Source organism: Hippocampus zosterae, chromosome 10 (assembly GCF_025434085.1).
Source record: "Hippocampus zosterae strain Florida chromosome 10, ASM2543408v3, whole genome shotgun sequence".
NCBI classification, from domain to species: Eukaryota; Metazoa; Chordata; class Actinopteri; order Syngnathiformes; family Syngnathidae; genus Hippocampus; species Hippocampus zosterae.
This window is the reverse complement of record NC_067460.1, coordinates 16,444,099-16,463,406: the sequence shown is the minus strand read 5'-3', so window position 1 is coordinate 16,463,406 and position 19,308 is coordinate 16,444,099. Positions and strand designations below refer to the sequence as shown.

Here is a 19,308-nt window from a genome sequence, read left to right as displayed (position 1 = left end):
CAAGTCTTCCACTTGAAGCAGGCGCTCATCCTTCAAAATCACAGGTGTCAAACTCCGGTCCTCGTGGGCCGCCTTCCTGCATGTTTTCCATCTCTCCCTGTTGCACACACCTGATTTAAATGAACAGGATCGATATCAGGCCTTTGAACAAAGAGTTGTTTTGTTATCAAGACTCGAGGATACAGAGATAAACAGCTTGAGAATTGCCGACCCGTGTAGTGACTGAGGCACACGCATCATCTCCAATGTTCCGTGATCTTGAACATTCACGCGCGTGATAGGCTGCACTTGATTGACGTAAATTAGAAACGAGCCCCCGGCATTCAGGGACCTGTGAAATCCAACCGCAGTTCGTGCTTTTGTTTGTTTTCATCGCGGTAGTTTTAGTGGCGGTGACCGCCAGGGAGAAGGACGCCCTTCAAGCCGACTCGGACGGGCGCTCCAGACCAGTTCTCGGTTCCTTTCTTCTGGAGTCATAAAACGTGGTGGAGGGAGGAGGAAGAAGAGCTGCTGGGTGAAAATGTGAGCCAAGTCTGCACAGAGACAACAAACCCTCCCCAAAGTATGCGCGGCGGCTGCGGCGGAGCGGGCGCGGGCGGGGGCGGGTGGACGTTTCGCTTGACACAGGTGGATGCGGAGCGAGAAGCGCGGCATCAGATCGCCGCGTGAGGAGGCGCATCGGGCGGCTGCGGCGTCAACATCGCGTCGGTGTGCTCTTGGAGCGTTTTTTTTGGAAGCGCTGCGCATCGCTCGCCCTCTTCGTTTTAGTGATCGACTAGTCGAGTGAAGCGGAGGAGATCTCTGTGCGGAGGACGGCATGTCTCAGGAGGCGAGAGGAAGAGGTAAGAGAAACATCTGCATGCATGCCCGCCCTGTGTGCTGTGTGAACAGGTACCGCCACGGTGTGCCTCAATCTGCTGGAATGTGAACACCTCGCTGTGTGCTTCTAATGTGTTCTGCTCAAATGCGAGGGAATTTCAGGTTAGTCAAGGAGAAGTAGTGTAAGCTTTAGTTAAATTGTAGCAAAGAGAGTACGCTGGATACATTTTTTACCTTTTCTTTTGATCTCATTTGAGTTAAGTGCAATTTAGTCCCTGTCGTGGTGGTGTTTGTTACAAGTAACGTTGTCATCCAGAGGTGAAGCACAATTTCGGTTTTTAGCCAGAGTTAAGGTTTCAAATTAAGCTTTCATGGTAATTGTAGCTTCAAATCGAGGTTATGGTTTGGAGGTGCCGTTAGGGTTTTAAATCAGGGTTTGAAAGCAAGGTTAGGGTTTCGAATTAAGGTTTTTAGATGTCATGCTTGAGTTGGGGTTCAATAACCAGTTTGAGGCTTCAAGCTTCAAGACAGGATTAGGCTTTTCAAGTCGTGTTATTGTTTTAAATCTTTTTCAAGATCAAGGTTGGGGCTTCAAAGCAGGGTTAGAGTTTCAAATTAGGCATTAAAGGTAAAACTCGGGATTCAGATTAGGGTCTAAAATTAAGATTTGAATTCACCTTTGATGGCGAAATTAAGGGTTCAAGCTTCATGGCTGTTTGGGTGTTTAAAAATAGTGTTATGGTTTTAAATCAAGCTTCCAAACCAAGGTCAAGGCTTCAAATTAGGGTTTGAAGTCGAGGGGGTTTCAAATTAAACTTTCAATCATGATTATAGTATCAAACCGCGATTAAGGTTTTCACATTCACAGGGTTCGAGTTCAAAATTACGGTATCAAGATGGTGATAGGGTTCGAAGGCAAGGTTTGGGTTTCAAACAAAGTTTCGTGTTTTAAAATAGGGTTCCATACCTGGTTTAGTATTTCAATTTAGGGTTTCAAATTAGGATTTTCACATGTGGTAGCATTTCAAACAAAGGTTGCTGTTTCAAATTAGTGTAAGATTTTAAGGCAAGGCAAGACAATGTTAAGGTTTGCAGGCAGCGTTAGCTTTCAAATTAGGATCTGAAAGCTGTGTAGGGTTTTAAGCAAATCCATTCATTCCATGTCAGATTTAGAATTTCAAATGAGAGTTTCAAGGCTGGATAAGTTTTCAAACCACAATACAGTGACAATCTTAAAACGAGGTAAGAATTGGTGAAGGTTAAGATTTCGAACTATGTCTCAAACCGAGGTTGGTATTTAAAGTTCCAATCATGATTTATGCTTTGAAGAAGGGTTTCCAGGCAAGGTTTGAAATGCCAAATTCAAGTCTGGGCTAGGCTTTAAAATTAGGGTTTCAACTGAGTGATTATTTCACTCCAAGTGAGGTTATCTTTGTTCATCTATTAATGCCAGCACCGTTTAGTGACAGGCACAACAATTATATGCTCTTCCACCAGATGGCAGAAGGTACATGTAACCTGTAAAGCAGGGGTGCCCAAACTTTTTGGATCGAAGATCTACTTTTTGATCAACTAACCTCACGGGATCTACCCTTACCTGCGCGCGCACGCACGCACACACACACACAAATCTAAGATTTACCTGCTTTATTTTATTTTTTAAATATTTTTTTTTTTGTGAAAATGAGACTGATTAGTGTGCAGTGTATATTAACACAAAAAATATATATTACTAACATGTACAAAGACACACAAATGGTTGTTTGTTTTTTTTCTTCTCGACACTCCTCGGATCTACTTGGGACCTGTCTTAGATCTACCGGTAGATCCAGGATCTACCTAATGGGCACCCCTGCTGTAAAGCAACCTGTTGCCATTCACCCTAATGAATAGCCTTATGTTTAACTAAACAGGCCTCAATCTCGCATGCACTGAAATGCTAAACTGCAAATGGTCATTTATGTGCGAAGACGCAGACATGCCAATGTGACGGAAAGCACTAAACGCTACGTCGTTTTGCCCGTAACATGTTGTGATTGTTTCGGAATATTATTATTTTAGTTCTCCCTCTCGGCTCACATTGCAAGGCTCGGGAGGGGGGAACACAGCAGACCGATCAGGAACGAGAACCCCCATTTTTTTCATGTCAGGACAGTGGATACCCACATACTTAGGGTTCAGCAACTGCTAATTCACATATTCAAAATTTTATTCCTTTATTTCTCCACAATATTTAAAAAGATGTCTTCATATTTTTTTGGTGGGGGATTTCCTTCTCCCTTTTGCCCCCCACCCATTTTTATTTTTGCATATTGAAAGTTTATCGGCGTTAGTTGAAGAATTCTTTGGGTTTAGAAAAGAAAAAGCTGTTGCCTGCAGCACCAGGACTGTATTAATATGACTTGTTAGCATATACTGGCTAATGTTAGCATATTTTTATCATAAAAGAATGGCTTTGTCTTTGCTTATTTCTTGGGTGATGTGCCCAAATTATCTCTCTGCCTAGACAGAAGTGAACTGCTTTTAATGAGAGATACGGTAATTACATCATGCTAGTGCAATTTTATGAGGAAAGAGATGAAGATGACATAATATCGACCGCCTCGAGTGCTTTGCCATGTTTTGGCACTGGTGAACCTCCTCTTTATAACCCTTCTAATTTATAGACTGCCCAATATTTGGGGAGGGGTGAGGAGTTAATACACTCACAATTTTTTTACTTCCATTTTTGTTGGTTGAAACTTGCAAAAAATATCATAGTGTAGTTGTTGTCACGTTGGTCTAGCACACGAAAGGTCCCCAGTTCGAAACTGGATGGAAACAATCGCTCCTATCTTGGCGGCCCGGTTGTTGACTGGTTGCCACGTCGGCCTCACAGTACACAGGTGCAGGGTTCGATTCCAGCTTCGTGTGGAGTTTGCATATTCCCCTCATGCCACGGTTTCCTTCCACAGTCCAAAAACATGTGTGGCAGGTTAATGTAACACTCTAAATTGTCCCTAGGATAAGCGTATCAGAATATGGATGGACGGATGTTGACACTTACTTAGCTTTTGCTTGGGATGGCTACCCACATTTGAGCATGACTGTGTTTTGTCTAGAGCCCTCAAATGAGGCCCTGCACTGAGCCAGCCATAGTGTAATTAGCGGCTCGCGCACTGATGACGAAGTCAACTAGTAGCTGGGAGAACAATGGCTGTTCATGACCATTTTTTTCAGACTGATACCAGGATGAGTAGTCATTGTTTAAGTGCTCAAAATTCCGAGTACTGATACCTTTAATACTCTTGATGTATAAAATGTAATTGAACACAATGACCATAATTATGAAGGAAAACCTTTATTTCTGACACAGATGTTGATCCTCCGAAGTGCCAAACTGCTACAGTATAGCATCAATTATTGCCAAGGAGGACTAAACAACTTTTTTGCCTTAAGTATCATGGATGGTATCGGCAGGATACCGATATCAGGTATTGGTACTCACCCATCCCGAGCGAGGAATAATGTCTTAACACAGTGATCATCAATACTTCATATACAGTAATATGCGTATAAGTCAGCATGCTGCACAGAGATAACCTCACTCAGCATTGTGGCTTTTTTTCCCCCTCAATTGGTAAAAAAGGGATTGGTGAGGTGGCGAATGGATGATGCAAACACTGGACAAGATCGCGTCTGCTATTGTCATCTTGGCAAACGCATATCACAAGTATCCAACAACTACTTTTGCTTGTTTTCCTGCTTGGGCAATATAACTCATATTTTTTTCAAAATATCCAGAACAATCAGTGTTACGGGCGACAACGAGTTCAGTGGTTTCCGTAATAAAATCTGTCACATTTGGATCAAAATGAAAGGCTCGGCTTTCACTCTTTCACCCAATGGTACATGAAATTAAAACCTGCTTTTAGCAGGTTCATATCATTATGTGAAAACAAAGTCGACCTTATCTTTTTTTGGTGACTAATCGGCAGTACGTAGCATCTCCTGAGGCCATAGCTCATTTGTTTAGTCAATATGTCTGCCAACAACAAATAAGATTAGCTTTTCTTTCCAATTTGCTCACAGTCATCTCTGTCATCGGTGCAGCTCCTCCTCCCTCTCACTTCAACGTAATAGTGTGAGTAATAGCCCCCCTGAGCATTTTATATTCCTGGTATTAAATGAAAAGCCATCAATCTGGAAGTTTTCCTTTTTATTTGTCTCCCAATTGAATAATCGGGCATGGACTTGTTGTTCTGTTATGCGGCTGGCTAAAAATAGCAGCACCTATAAACCCCCGTCCTCCGCCTGTGTTCTGAATGCTAAAGTGCCACTTCCGCTAGACATTGCTTGTTGCTGTCTCGTCGTATATTGTATGGTATTGTCCTGTTCAACAGGCAGCTGCCATTGAGCTTATGCCTTCCGTCGATGAGCTTTGCTGCATCATGTTTGAGCACAAAAAGCAACCTTAATTGTAACTTAATGGATGTATGTCATAGTCGGGCCTCGTTGTCTGCTCGCCAATGTTTCAGGTCAAGGCGATGGCAGGGGAGTGACACACTGGTATTGCCTTTTTTCTTGATGGATTAGATGGTGTGATCATGGATGGTTGTGTTTATGATGGGATGGATCGATGATTCGTTGGCTTAATGTACGGTTTTAGATGGGTGGGTGGTGTGATGGATGAGTAGGATGGTGGATAGATGGGTTGGATGAATGAAGGGTTGATGATTGATGGGTGGGTAACTGGATGGGGTGAAAAGGTGCTGAGCGGCGCGAGGCTTTCCACCACATTCAGCCGACCGATGCGACTCCAATCTGTGAATCTCGTGGCGAATAAAGGAGCCAGCGTATTGTTTTTCTTCCATTCTCTTTTGATTGAGAGCCCACATTTTAGTTTTTTTATTTTACAAAGAAAATTGGGCATAAACGACCGCAAATGGCAATATTATTATTCCTCCTGTGTTTTACCCATTCTGCTCAGCAGCTTAGTGATGTAGTATCAGTAGTCTTCATGGTGTTGAGGGGACAGATGGAGAGAAAACAGACGGTCAGACGGCAACGGCAACTCATGTCGGGACTTTGTTGGGGTTCAACAAGGAGAAAATGGAGCATTAAAAGCTAACAAAAGTCACCTGTTGGGAACCAAGCAATGAACAAGGAGAAATGAGCAAAAAGCACCTGTTGGAACTGAGCTGCTTTAGATTAACGAGGAGAGAAGCAACAACTATAACTGCACCAGGTTCGGGGCTAAAAAAAAAAAGGAAAGCGGAGAGTTTGAAAATCATAAAATAACACCTGTTGAAACCTGGCAGGAGAATCTGGGTGTCAACAAGGAGAGTGAAAAGGGAGCACCAACAACGTTCAGTTGGCTTGAATGAGTTTTTAGACCGGGGGGATGTTTCATTGTTATTCATTTTTGAAATCAGTTATTAGTTTTATTAATTAGATCATGGTGTATTTGGAGAATGCAAGATAAAAAAGTCACTGTTATGTAGTTTTTTTTTTTTTTTTTCCAAGATGGCGCCCGAGTAGGCAGCCTTCGGCAAGTGCTCTTCAAGAGCCTTGCTTTTTTGTTCTTTTTTGCTGTTTTTGTCTTTTGTTTTGTCACATGTTGTTTGTTGTTTCATTGTGTGGACCTGATATGGACTGTTTTCAGCGCTTTTTGGCCACGACATTCGTCAAAGGAGCAGTATCTGTGCTTGGTGGTTGCGCCTTCTCGGCAGCACGCCTGTACCAGCACAGATTTTGATTGGGAGGAATGTCGGCGCCATTGACTGTCGGTGCTGGACAGACCTGGGGCGCTTGTGTTTTTTGCGCCAGTAATGGGCAGCATTTTTCACAACCCCGATTTGTTCAGTGGCTATGTCGGCGCTGTTGGACAGTCGGCGTTGGTGCGGCTGGATGGATGGCCGCTGAAGTTGAGGATGAGGAGAGAGGAGCGTTGGCGAAGAGCGCCGATGCGTATTTGGAACCGTGAGTCGCCGCTTGGAATTGAAATGGATTTCCATGGGACAGGAGAAGTGAACCAATCTCTTTTTTCGTCAATGGATGCTACAGCTTCTTGTTGACTTTGAAACTTAGCTTGTAGCCGACGTGTGTACATTTTGAGCATGACGTCTCTGATCCACTGGTTAAAGGACACTTTGATTCTCTCCTCTTTCATCTCAAACCGCTTCAAACAACAAAGCGTGTGACGGAAAAGTGGTTAGGACTGCACGACTGTCCGTGTTTTATGTTATGTGTTGTGTTTATTATTTTACTTTATGTTAACTGTTTTGTAAAGCGCTTTGTTACAGCTGCCGCTGTTGTGAAAGCGCTATTATAAATCAGCATGTATTGTATTGTATTGTAGTAAAGTACAATTCCCAAATGCCTGTTTGAGCTTTCTTTACATACCAAAATAAATAGTTAAAATAAACCGCAAAAGCTCATGTATGAAATTAAGTGACAAAGATGTCAACGAATATTTTCGCTACAACAGTTCGTTTTAAGAATGGAGCACGTACTTTCAATTCGTTCTGGTTTTTTTTTTTCAGGATCATCTTTTTTTTTTCTTTCTCATTTCAACATTTTTGTTTTGTCTGAGTTAGTTTTTAATCACCAATAATATTTTTGGTTGTAAAATGGTTATGAAAATAAAAGAGACCAAAAAGTATCAATAGAACATTGTTGTAAAAACGGGGGACAAAAAGCAAAAAAGAAAGACGAGCAGCACCTGCAAAGTCCTGCGGATACAAGAGGAGGCACGAGAGCAAAAGTCAACCAAAACAGATCTGGCTGAGGAACATGTGGAAAGAGAACACCCCCCGCCCCAAAAAATAAAATCATAATCGGCGACCGAAGACCCGTTGTTGCCGCTTGGAGGTCCTCGTATAAACGAGAGAACAAAAAGCAGCAACAAGTACTGCTGGGACCTTCACTGGAGTCGTGCCTGAGTGCGCACGCTATCGAAAGTGACAACCGCAGTGGACAAAGCCACAACAAACACAAAACGGTGAACACAACCCAAACTGTGGGCCGTTGGCAGCGAGGAAAATTCAAGCGACCAACACAAAGAGCGAGCCTGTCACCCGCTGCCATCGTGAGGATGGATTTCGTCCAGTCTAATGGCGTTATCGTGCATGCTAGCGTGTGTGGTCGTGTTACAGCGCGTGCGATCATGTGTGTGTGCGCCACTAATTTGATTTTTTTTGGGGGGGGGATGGCAGATTAATCCAATCGTTGCCTCTCATCAACTGCAGCAATTGATTGCGCCACGATGAGTTTTGATTGAATTGGAGGGGCGAGCTATTAATAGAAAGTTTTGGCGACTCACCAATGCGAGTATCGTCATCCAGTCAGCTCTGTCCATTCTCTGCTGCTTTCAAAGGCTCTTGCCAAGGGACTCCTTCAAGAACAACAACAACATGGGAATAGTCTCATGTGTAATTGTGCTGAGTCATGCCACACCCCAGACACGATTATTCCCAAATTCAATATGTTAAAGAGAATGAGTTTTGTTCAAATAAGGCCCCAACTAAAATTTCTGTGTAATATCACAAGAAGAACATTTGAGTTCTTGAGGGGAAACAGTTGTAATATTACAAGTAAAAAAAAAAAAAAATCTGAGCTCTGAGGAAAAAAAGTAATAGGAGGAAAGTACATGTTATATGAATTATTGTGAGGAGAATGTTGGAGTTTTTTGTATAAAGATTGTGTAATATCCGAAAGTTAAAAGCTCCTTTTTTTCAGCCTTTCCTCATCCAACATGAGGGGAAAAAAGTGATCATTTTACAGTCATAAAATGTAAATTTGACAAGAAAAAAAGATTTATGAAGTTGTATTGCTACAAGGAAGTGGTTATAATATGCGAGGAAATAAGTTTGCATTATGTAATATAAGAAAGCCTGAACCCAACAAGAAATGGTCGGGATTATTTTAATATTACAGCATTGTACTGTAAGTGTAAACTGTAACGGCAAAAAAAAAAATCATGATTCTATGCGGAAAATATTCCACTTTTATTTGAGTTGCAATACTAATTTAGTCACTTTTTTAAATATCAAAATTGTTGCATTGCATTGTTTTGTGATGTAAACTGTGAAACATTAGGTTCAAAAAGTTTAAATCTTACAAGTTGTACTGCATGGAACGAAAGAAATTGTACCCAAGTAAATGTTTCAAAACAAACCATTTTACAAGATTGAATGCAAATGCATTCACTTAAAAATGAAATACAAATGCTCTGGACTGCATTAAAAACAAGTGTCAGACACTGCCTCATAATTCACCGTTTGAACATTTAATTCCTTTTCCTCCATGCAAGACTTGAATTACATGTCCCGCACTGTGAATCATTGTTTTCGATGACGCAAAAATTCTGCAACCAGCTGAGAATTGAATGTTTGGTGCATCCATCTTTTCATTTGAAAGCAGAATGAGTTCCAGGCGTTTATTGAACGGTTTTATTGTATCCAGTGCACGCACATGCTGCAGGCAATCAATAGAAAACACCCACTGTGTGTTATTTTTGGGCCATTGTCACCATCACAAATGTCACGTGTTGTTCAACATTTGTTTGTACACACAAACAAGGGTAGTCATAAAAGACAAACATCACGAGAGCCAGTGCTGAACATTGATTTAATTTCATCTATTTCCAACCCAAACACTTTTTATTGCTCTCTCTTGTTATCCGCGCTGAATGTTAACCTTTCTGTAAAGTGCTCTGTTAAAGGTGCAGCTATTGTGAAAGCGCAATATCAATAAAAATGTATTGTGCTAATGAAATGCTGTATAATAAATCTGTCTGAACCGCAAAACATTTTTCTGTCCAACCATCTTTCCCCATTCCCCTTCCTCACACCCCAAAAAATCCCCCAAAACAAAACTGCAGTCTTTTGTAACGTGTTTTAAGAAAAATAGTACAGTAATCCCTCGTTTATCGCGGTTAATGGGGACCAAAACCACCCGCGATAAATGAAAATCCGCGAAGTAGCAACCAATAAACGTATACAGGTTAAAAAAAACAACATATGTATATGCAAAAAGTCCTCAAACGGTCCGCGAGAAGCTGCAAAACAACAGCGAGTCACATAGAGCAACATATACAGTACTGTACTCCATGTATATGGAAAAAAAGATGTTTATTTTTTATGAATATTTGAAAAAATCCACGATGCACTGAAGCCGTGATAAACGAACCGCGAAATAGCGAGGGATCACTGTATACAATCATATGATACTTTATAAAAACATGCAACATTTAAATGGAATGTTGAACAGTTTGTGCATCGTGATTTTGAACTTCAATACCCATTGACATTGTCACCCTTGTAGTGTGCATGCCTTGGCCACCAGGGGGCAGTTTAATACAAACATATAAAATACACAAAGAAGAGTCTCACAACTAAATGACTCAGCAAGCTACATTAAAATGAGTCATTTTTTGCATTGGACGAAGAGTAAGTACATGTGAATATTGTTAGATTAGCAATCTGTGTTGTTGCAATGTTTATGTTGAAATATCCGTCGCTTAAATCTCAAATCGCTTCAAACAACAAAGCGTGTGATGGAAAAGTGGTTAGAACTGCATGACTGTCCGTGTTTTATGTTATGTGTTGTGTTTATTATTTTACTTTATGTTAACTGTTTTGTAAAGCGCGTTGTTACAGCTGCCGCTGTTGTGAAAGCGCTATATAAATCAGCATGTATTGTATTGTATTAAATGATCCATGTGTTTGTGTTTGTGTGAACCCAAAGGTTCGTCACGCAAGCACAGCGCCACCCACTGGTGTCTGCAGAATATTGCGCAAGAATCTGTGGACAGCTCTGATGAAGAGTTCTTCGACGCCCGAGGTTAGTGTTGCCGTTTATTTCATTCCACTCTCTTTTGCTTCTTTTTTTGCAAAGTGTGTGCCAAAAAGGTACGGTAGTTGGCTATTAATCTCATCGATTAAAGGGCCTAGATTGCATTCAAGTTTAATCTTTCCACAGTTATCTACAGGCATATATAGATCCAGCCATCATTATCTGAGCCGCTTTATCCTCACCGGGGGGGGGGGGGGGGGGGGGGTTTACTGTTGTGCTGGAGCCTATCCCAGCTGTCATCGGGCTGTAGGCGGGGTGAAATCGCACGTCTATCGACGGCTTTGACAATAGACGGAAACAAAGCTAACGACTTCAGCGGCACGCACGTTAATTTAGCACAGCGTACCGCAGAGGAGGATTTGCGTGGCCGGTGATGAAGCTGGAGGCGGGGAGAGAGAGCCACGTGGGATATTTACACTGCCGATGGGATGCGAGTGCACTTTGAGGCTAATTGACGTTGTTGAGGGAAGACATTAATTCAGGGTGATCGCTGGAATGATTGTGAAAAGTTTGTGGGTTTGAATGATTGCATTTAATGAAATTTCTTTCATATTCACAAGCTGTTGTGGGCTTTAGCTTGAAATGAACCAACGGCAAAGCGGAAAGCAAACATGTTCATATTTAAAGCTGCGGAAAGGGATCAACATTTTCGCATATTATTTCATGAGAAATAATATTCTTCCAAAATATGGCAAACTTTTTCAAATTATTTCTTATTTAAAAAAAAAATTAGATCATTCTTTATTTTCAAGAAAAAGTACCAGTAATCTTTTGAGAATAAAGTCAGATTTTTTTTAAAGACAAAGTCAGAATTTATAATTTAAGTCACATTTTTGTTGACAACAAAGGTGTGCAATTTGAATTAAGGCAGATTTTTTTCCCCCAAAACATTTTCTTTGGGACAGTTGCATTGTTCAAAGATGCAATCAAAAAATGTGCCAAAAAAAAAGACATTATTTACAAAGGTAAAGTTGCACTTTTCTGAGATATGTGGTCTCTTTCTGAGGAAAATGTCACAATTTTAATATAATTTAATAAGTACTGTACTGTAGATGGTATTTTATTTATTTATTTTTAAGAGAAGTTGAAATCTTATAAGTGAAAAGTTAATTGTCCTCATTTGTTTTCAGGATAAATCGGCACTATGATAAAGCCTAAAAATAAGACATTTAACAAGATTGAAGTGTTATTTTTCAAGTTAAAAAGCCAGAATCTGAGGATATGAGAACAATCTCAACATGATTCTTTGTTTTGATTTGAGTGTGACGTCTTTGTAGATTGGACTGAAAAACGGCATCGCAAATGGAGCTCGTTGTATGGACAAACACCAAATATAAATGGCTTTCCTGAATGTATACGCAGTCGGGGAAGGATTTTTCAATCATGAAATCTGAAATCAATTTTGTCAGGGCAAAGACGTAGCATGCCAACAATGACATTTAAATGGCCCGTCGCTTTCTATGTTTAGAGACACTTTAAGCCCGCAGCGACAAAACTGATTAAAGTCGAGTTCAACGTACTGTGACAAGCTTTGTGCTCCCAAGGTAACGAATGCACTCATGCATGTTTTTTTCTCAAGTAAAAATTGGCGTCATGAAATTTTAACCATACAGACAATATTTTAAACCATATTGATATGGATAACTTTTAATATGAATACTCTGTTGAAAATACTTCAGCGTTCTTTCAACTCTGTTAATGACCAAGCAGTCGCAGGCAACATGTTTACGCTGTGCTTATCTTATAAGAATAGAGCTTTTTGTAATGAGGACATGAATTTTTTTTTGGACGGAGTTGACAATAAGTCTTTTTTTTTTTTTTCAAAAAGTATTTCTTATTTATTTAGACAAAAAATGGGAAGGAGAAAAGTCTTTATTGTATGAGGATGGTCTTATTTTAATTTATAAGCCGTAGTCTATTATGTAAAACATTTCAAATCAATAAAATTGCATTTAGCAAGATTTGAAAAGGTTTGTAATCTTATAACAATGACGAAATTTTTGCTGCGTGAAAATATTCATTGTAATCTTATAAGAATGGTCATATTTATTCAATATCAAAAGTCATATTCTTCCAACAACATTGATTTTTTTTTTATTGTAATCCTAAAACAAGAACATCAGTTTTTCTGGAACAGTTATTAAAAAAATAGTAACGATGGTTACAAGCGTCCTTCCATTTTCAGATCCGCTTATCCTCACAAAGGTTGTGGGGCGTCCAAATTGCCACCCGAATTTGGAAGCAATTGGAAAAAATATCTAGGACAAGTTGGTCTTTGAAGTCCTGTGGAAATTGCCAAAATGCCTCTAAAATGGCATCTTGGACCTATTTGCGTCTGAGTGTTGTTGTGCAGCAATAGTCCCCAACCACCTCTGCCTGTTCGGGACTGAGGCGTAAGGCACTTTTTCGTCATCAGACGTGGCGGAATTGTTTTTGTTTTTTTTTGTAAAGGACGCAGAGAAATTAAAAAAATGACGCTCCAAAGCAAAATGTTTGTTTTCAGGATTTACATCGTGAGACTTTTTTTTTTTGTAGGTCCACTTCTGATTGACATGCCTGCCAAATATCATGTTGCTAAGTGAAACTGCCTCCAATGACTGAATGAAATTGTTTTAAAGGACTTGAAAAATAACAACATGACACTAAAAGGGCTGCTTCGAATCGTCTTTTTGTGTTTCTGGCATGGCTTCATGAAACGTTGTTTTGTACTCATGATGATGGACAACCCGCAAATTTCATGTTGCTCAGACAAACTGCCTTCAGGGGCTTACTTAAATATGTTTTTAAAGGACACCGAGAACTTACCAACATTCATTCATTCATTCATTCATCTTCCGTACCGCTTGATCCTCACTAGGGTCGACTTCTTAAAATGGACGTCTCAAACCAAAGTGGCTGCCTTCATGTCTTTCCGCACGCGAGCACGCAACGCTGCACAATGTTAACACTGCATTGTACATAGTTTACTTCGCTAAGGCAAACACATATTCGTATAAAGACATAATTTCCACGCTGCGGATTTTCTTTCACGCTCTGTCTGTCAATTCGCCTCATTATGCAAATGGCTACCATCAAATTCGGATTAACAATACGACAAATTTGTCAAGGACTTGCACGATCGTCATTGTGGAGATTGAATTGGCAGCCGCAGGAGGCCCTGGGGTGGCAGCTCATCAAGATCAAATATTAGCCCCGACTCAGCAGTATAAATGGTACGTGCAGCTACAAACGGCATGAAACGCCTCTTATACTTTTTCTATACTGCACAGGAACGGATGCAAAATCCAATGAGAGCACACCACAAGAATGAGCTGACGCCTCGCCGCGTTCGGACAAATATTGAAAATTGTGTCACGCTGCGCAGCTGATGAAGATAAGATGCTGCCGGTGGCTTTGTGAAGCTGCTGTGAATGAAGAATACAATACAGAGGAGAGCCAGACAAATGAATGTGCGCAGACAATCTGGAATTGTGTCATGTCTTATTCAATCTGATTTCTGAGGCCAAATAAATCACATTCTCACCTCCTACTTTTTGGGGGAAATTCAACCCCAAAGCCAATTTCACCGAGCAGCAGGAATTTTGCTCGCCGTGTCAACGGCAAGCAGCCCCACAAAAAGAAATCTCTCGTAGCTAAAACTGAAAATGCACAGCAAGTGTGCCATTTTGGTTCAAAGTGGCAGTTTATTTTTATTTACTTTTTTTGGGGGGGGGGGGGCATCACCCAAAGCTAGTTTCACTTAGCCACATTAAATTTGGTAAGTGTGTTTAGCGTGAGTAGAAGTAATGAAAAGTCACATGCCTGAAAAGACATGGCAAGTCTGCCATTTTGGTTTGAAATGCCCATTTTTGGATGATTTGGGCCCTTACGAACAGTCCTACAAAGATAAACTCCTCAGAGAAAGTTGAACCACATATTCTGGGAAAAATTCATCCCCCAATGCCATTTTTAAAACATGAAATTTCATATCCGTATCGATCAACAGTAGACATTATAAAAAGTCTCTTGAAGTCATGTCAAAAACGACACAGAAAGGAACTCAGTCATTTTGATTGGGCACTTCAGGGTCATTTTCACCATTACATGGTTTGTTTAAAACCAAAATATCTCTTATAGATTTTGATTACAACTGAATTTGAACCATATATACAGGACAGATAGATGGCACTAAAGTGTGACAAGTTTCAGTTTTTGTGTGTTGGGCTGACCATGGCAACAAAATATGATGACTCATCATAAAATGCAAAACAAGTAATAATTAGTGATTTATTTTTGAACCCCCAGAGCCAGTTTCACTTCAAAACATGACATTTGGTTGACTTGTTTACTTTGAGTAGTAGTAGTAGTAGTACATTTTATTTCTAAGCGCCTTTCAAGTAGACGCATTAAAAAAAAGAAAAGTTACAAGAAGCTGAAAATGCCATGTTTGTGTGATGATAGAGGATCCAAAAGCAGGAGATAACTCAAAGTAACAAAAGAAAAAACAAAAAACATGTCAGTAGCACTATGGCCGGAGCCCGAGCGGTCGACTGGGCAGTCCTTACAACAGAAAAAAAGCTAATGACATGATGATACCGGGATCAGGCCTCCTTAGGTCCTGCGGGGTCCATTTTTGGTCAGTTATATTTATGCCATGCTGGAGGACAAAAAAAAGCAGGGAGGCAGGAGAAGCAGGGGGTCCTCAACAAAATATAAGAACAGAAACTCTCACAAAAGCACATTGGTAAATCCAAAACACAAAGTCCTGAAAACCCCAATGAACCAAAGTAACAAAACGCATAACTGTGACAAAAAAAACGACAGATGACAGCAACCGAAACAAACAAATCAATAAACAAACATGACAGTTACACACCGATCCGACTCTGAGTCGTTGGCGTGGCAGTCCGAAAAAAGGCAAAACTCATGATGACCAGCAGGTGCAACGCTGAAGGAGAAGCCCTCGAGTGCAACTTGGTCACGAACGGAACAGAACCGTGACTGTAAACTATGAAACCAAACCGAATCGAAACAAAAACAGGATCACGACATGCAGGAAGTATAACTTTCTGGTTTGAATCCTGCTCTGTCCCAGTCATATGCTGTTGTGTCCTTGGGCAAGAAACTTCACCCAAGCAGCCTCCGGTGTCACTCACACTTTTGCTCACCTTTTGTGTGAATGTTTGGCGGCGGTCGGAGGGCTCGTCGACGCCTACTGGCAGCTATACTTCCGTCACTCTGCCCCAGGGCAGAACCTAATTTAGCACCATCAGAGTATGAATCTATGATCGCATGAATAATGTATCCACTGTGAAGCGTCTGAGTGTCCAGAAAAGCGGCATATAAAATTGCTGCATTCAATTTTTTTTTTATGATTTGAACATCCAAGGTAGACCCTCAGTGTATTTTTTTCCCCCCTTCCACTTCATACTCGGAGTGAAGGTTAGCCAAGAGCCTATTCCTGCAGGCGTTTGCAAACAACACATTTGTGCACCGTGTACCTTCTCCAATCGAAACACTGAAAGAGCTTGAGGGGAAAGTCGTCATTGAACAAAATGTTCCAAACCTCGTAGAAATAGTGTTTGTCAAAAGACATTCAAGCTTTTGTCACTCTTTTTTGTTGTTGTCGTCATTCCTCATTGAAAGGGATTCTTTTCTCACTCTCGTATGTTGTAAATATACAGTTTGAGATGAGTTCGACCTACGGACTGCGTTGTCAAGGTGTGAATCGATACGGAGGAGCTATCGTGAGCTTATTCCTATAATGCTTCAACTCGTTTGGGATCGCTTCATAAAAGTGTCTTGTTTTTCGGGGACGAGGGTTGAATGAGGCGAGCATTTATTTCTCCTGATTTGATTTCATAGAGTGTGTTGGCACCTGAATCATTTCAGAGCGGCAACTTCATTTTGCAAATTCACCTTTAGAGTTGAGTTAGTAGTGTTTAATTTCTGTGGTGTTGGCAAAAAGGCTTTGCAAATAAGCTTGCCCATCGGTGTCGGAAACCTGGCTCTGATTTAATTGGGTGAATTATTTAGTAGGTGCGCCTCAAAGTACAAGCACAAGAATTCACCTGGAATTCAGCCACTTGTGCTCGACTTCCTTTGCGTTTCAGGGAAAGGCCTTGACGTTTTCTTGTGCCTGCTGTTATGTTAAACCTGTTCACATTATGAAATGTCCATTTGTGAAACTGCAGCGCAGGGGCCTTGTTGTTTGAGTCGTCATCTGACCTTGGGGAGCTGAGTTGTTACAGTTTTTTTTGGTCAACGGTGAGTCAACTAACTTTGCTGCTATGCTGAGCCCGCGTTGAATACAAACTAACGACGGATTTGCACAACTCGGCGTCAGTCATAAGTCTAACATGGTTCTAATTTGGTTGCAATCGAACAAAATATGACAAGTTTGTCTTTGAAGGAGCCTTGGAAATGGCCAAAATGACTCAAATGACTGCTTTGAACCAAAATCTTGTCTTTTTAGGCACCACTTCCGATTTAAATTTTTTTTTTTTTTTTTGTGCGTCTATGCATGACAGATATGCCCGCCAAACCTTCGTGTTGAGATGTGTATTCACATCTGCACTGCTTGGTCCGTTTTAAACAGACCAGGGTTCATTTCCCACGCCGGTTATGCAACTGTGACTACACACAAACAAATCCTGCTGCTACGGACAAGGCAGCTGGAGTGAGATCCCTTTTTTTTTTTTTTCTCAGGGGGTCTTGGTGCACTTCCAAACCTACCCGATGCAGTTCGCTACAGAACTGAATACAAACCTCTGCCAATTCGCACCAAATACAGGATGCAAATGTCTTTTTGGGCTTAACAAGCTACCGTAGCATGGCATCGTGGGAAATGTTAGCCCACAGTGAATGCTGTTCATACGTGATCCGTCGTCTTTTGTGACCGCTGCTAGCATGTGGTGGGTCGAAGCACGCTGAGCACATACTCCTTCCGGTTACTGCATTTGCCAACGCCGTTCCAAAAATTTGAAAAATGGTAATCGCAAAACGTGAATTGAATGGCGGCTCTTGACATTCCAAATTATTTTGCAGCTTTAATGACAGCACCAATATGCAGCGAACGAAGCATGTAGGAATTATGGGGTTTCCTCCATTTTTGGGTTTGCGCTTTTACCTTCATCCAGTGGGAGCACCGATCGTCACACGCTACGATGTGTTTACAGAATATAGTTGACTTGCAAAAAGTACAGTGTGAATACAAACCGCACCAAACGAAAGGGGAAAAAAATTTAATATGCTTTTGCAAGCGGACCAAAATATTTTTGGTGTGAATACATACTGAGACTGGCTTTGGGGGAATTAATTTTTACCTAATACAGAGGTGCTATGAAAAGTCTATCTTTTGTTGCCTTGCTCATCCTAGATACAAATATGACAGATATCTTTGCAATCTGACATCATCCATTTGTCTAGTGTACATGGTTTGAATTTGTTTGCAATCAAACAAAATCTTTCATACAAGTTCGTCTTTGACGGGACCCCCGATAATGGCCCGAAACGATCATAACATTTCCACTTTGAAGCAAACTGGAGGCCTTCCCCTGTCATTTTATGCATTTTTTTTTAGTAGCGCTGCTTGTGATGCACATTCCAAATAATGCAAAACTTAGCACCTTGTGGAAATATGGCTGCAGGGTAAAGGTAATTACAGCTCTCCAGTGGCCGACTTAATCAGAGAATCACTGAGCAAGGCTATGATTTTTGAGGACACGCAAGCTGCTGTTGTGTTGGGAAGCTAGCAAAGCCATTGAAATACTGTTTTTATGGCTGCCATCAGCGTAATGGAGAGACTCAAAGCACCCCTTTATCCGCGGTGGCAGCAGCGTAATGACAGTTGGACTCCATCATGGGTATCGCGACTCTATCAGTGAAGATGTTACATCATTGAAATGACTCTCTACCCAGGGGGCCCCCCGCTAAAGAGGATGTGGACGCAAGTGTACTGTGAAATCACCAAGAATTAATACGACAATGTAGCAACTCTAGCGTATGCAGTAATAGGCCAGCTTTGGATGCTGGAATGACGGTGTGTCTTTATTTCTTAGTCTCTTTATTAAGAACGGTACAAAATTGTCTCCTCACCGATGCATTTATTTCTTTTTATCATCTAGCGTTCCTTATTTGCTGAAATAGTCACTCGTTAGCCTCGGAAAGTGAAAGAGTGAGGAGGGAAAAGTTTGGTTTTAGGTCTTTCGAGGAGTACATTCGTTACGTTTTTTTTCCTCTAGTCGCTAACGTTTATCATCATGAGAGAATGCCAAAGGCTGAGCTTAATGACATGATACCGTTTGTGGGAAGTGCTAGCTAGTGTGCATTCGTTTACCCACTTGTGATGTCACGTCACTTTGTCCTTACGTGTAATTTAGGCTCGTAATAATAGCTAAGAATATTGATGTGTTAAATAAATAATCATACAACCGTCTTTCCTTTGATCATCTCTTTGCGGCGGCGGGTTTGTCAATTAATCGTGTTTTTTTTCCCGCAATTTGAAGCATGCCTTGGTCCCTCCCTATCCTCTTCAAAACAAGAGTTCATGGACAACACACTTACTGCTTACTGCTTACAGTTTTAAAACCCAAATTAATCCTGCCCTGGCCAAGTGTTGTGCTACAGTACATTTTTATATGTTGAATATTTTTTGCTGTTCCGGTAATTGAA

General features: G+C 40.9%; 1 protein-coding gene across 3 annotated transcripts in view; it reads left to right on the top strand.

Moving 5' to 3' along the window:
- Nucleotides 1-441: 441 nt before the first annotated feature.
- pitpnm3 (PITPNM family member 3) overlaps nt 442-19,308 on the top strand; it is a 60,361-nt gene continuing 41,494 nt past the window's right edge. For 2 of the 3 annotated variants that reach the window (XM_052078196.1, XM_052078195.1), the window contains exons 1-2: nt 442-842; nt 10,549-10,644. In XM_052078196.1, the coding sequence (XP_051934156.1) occupies nt 818-842; nt 10,549-10,644 (121 nt within the window). In that variant the 5' untranslated portion in view covers nt 442-817. Of the gene's footprint in view, nt 843-10,548; nt 10,645-16,692; nt 16,903-19,308 lie in introns of those variants that run through there. The other variant, XM_052078197.1, reaches the window with a different exon arrangement.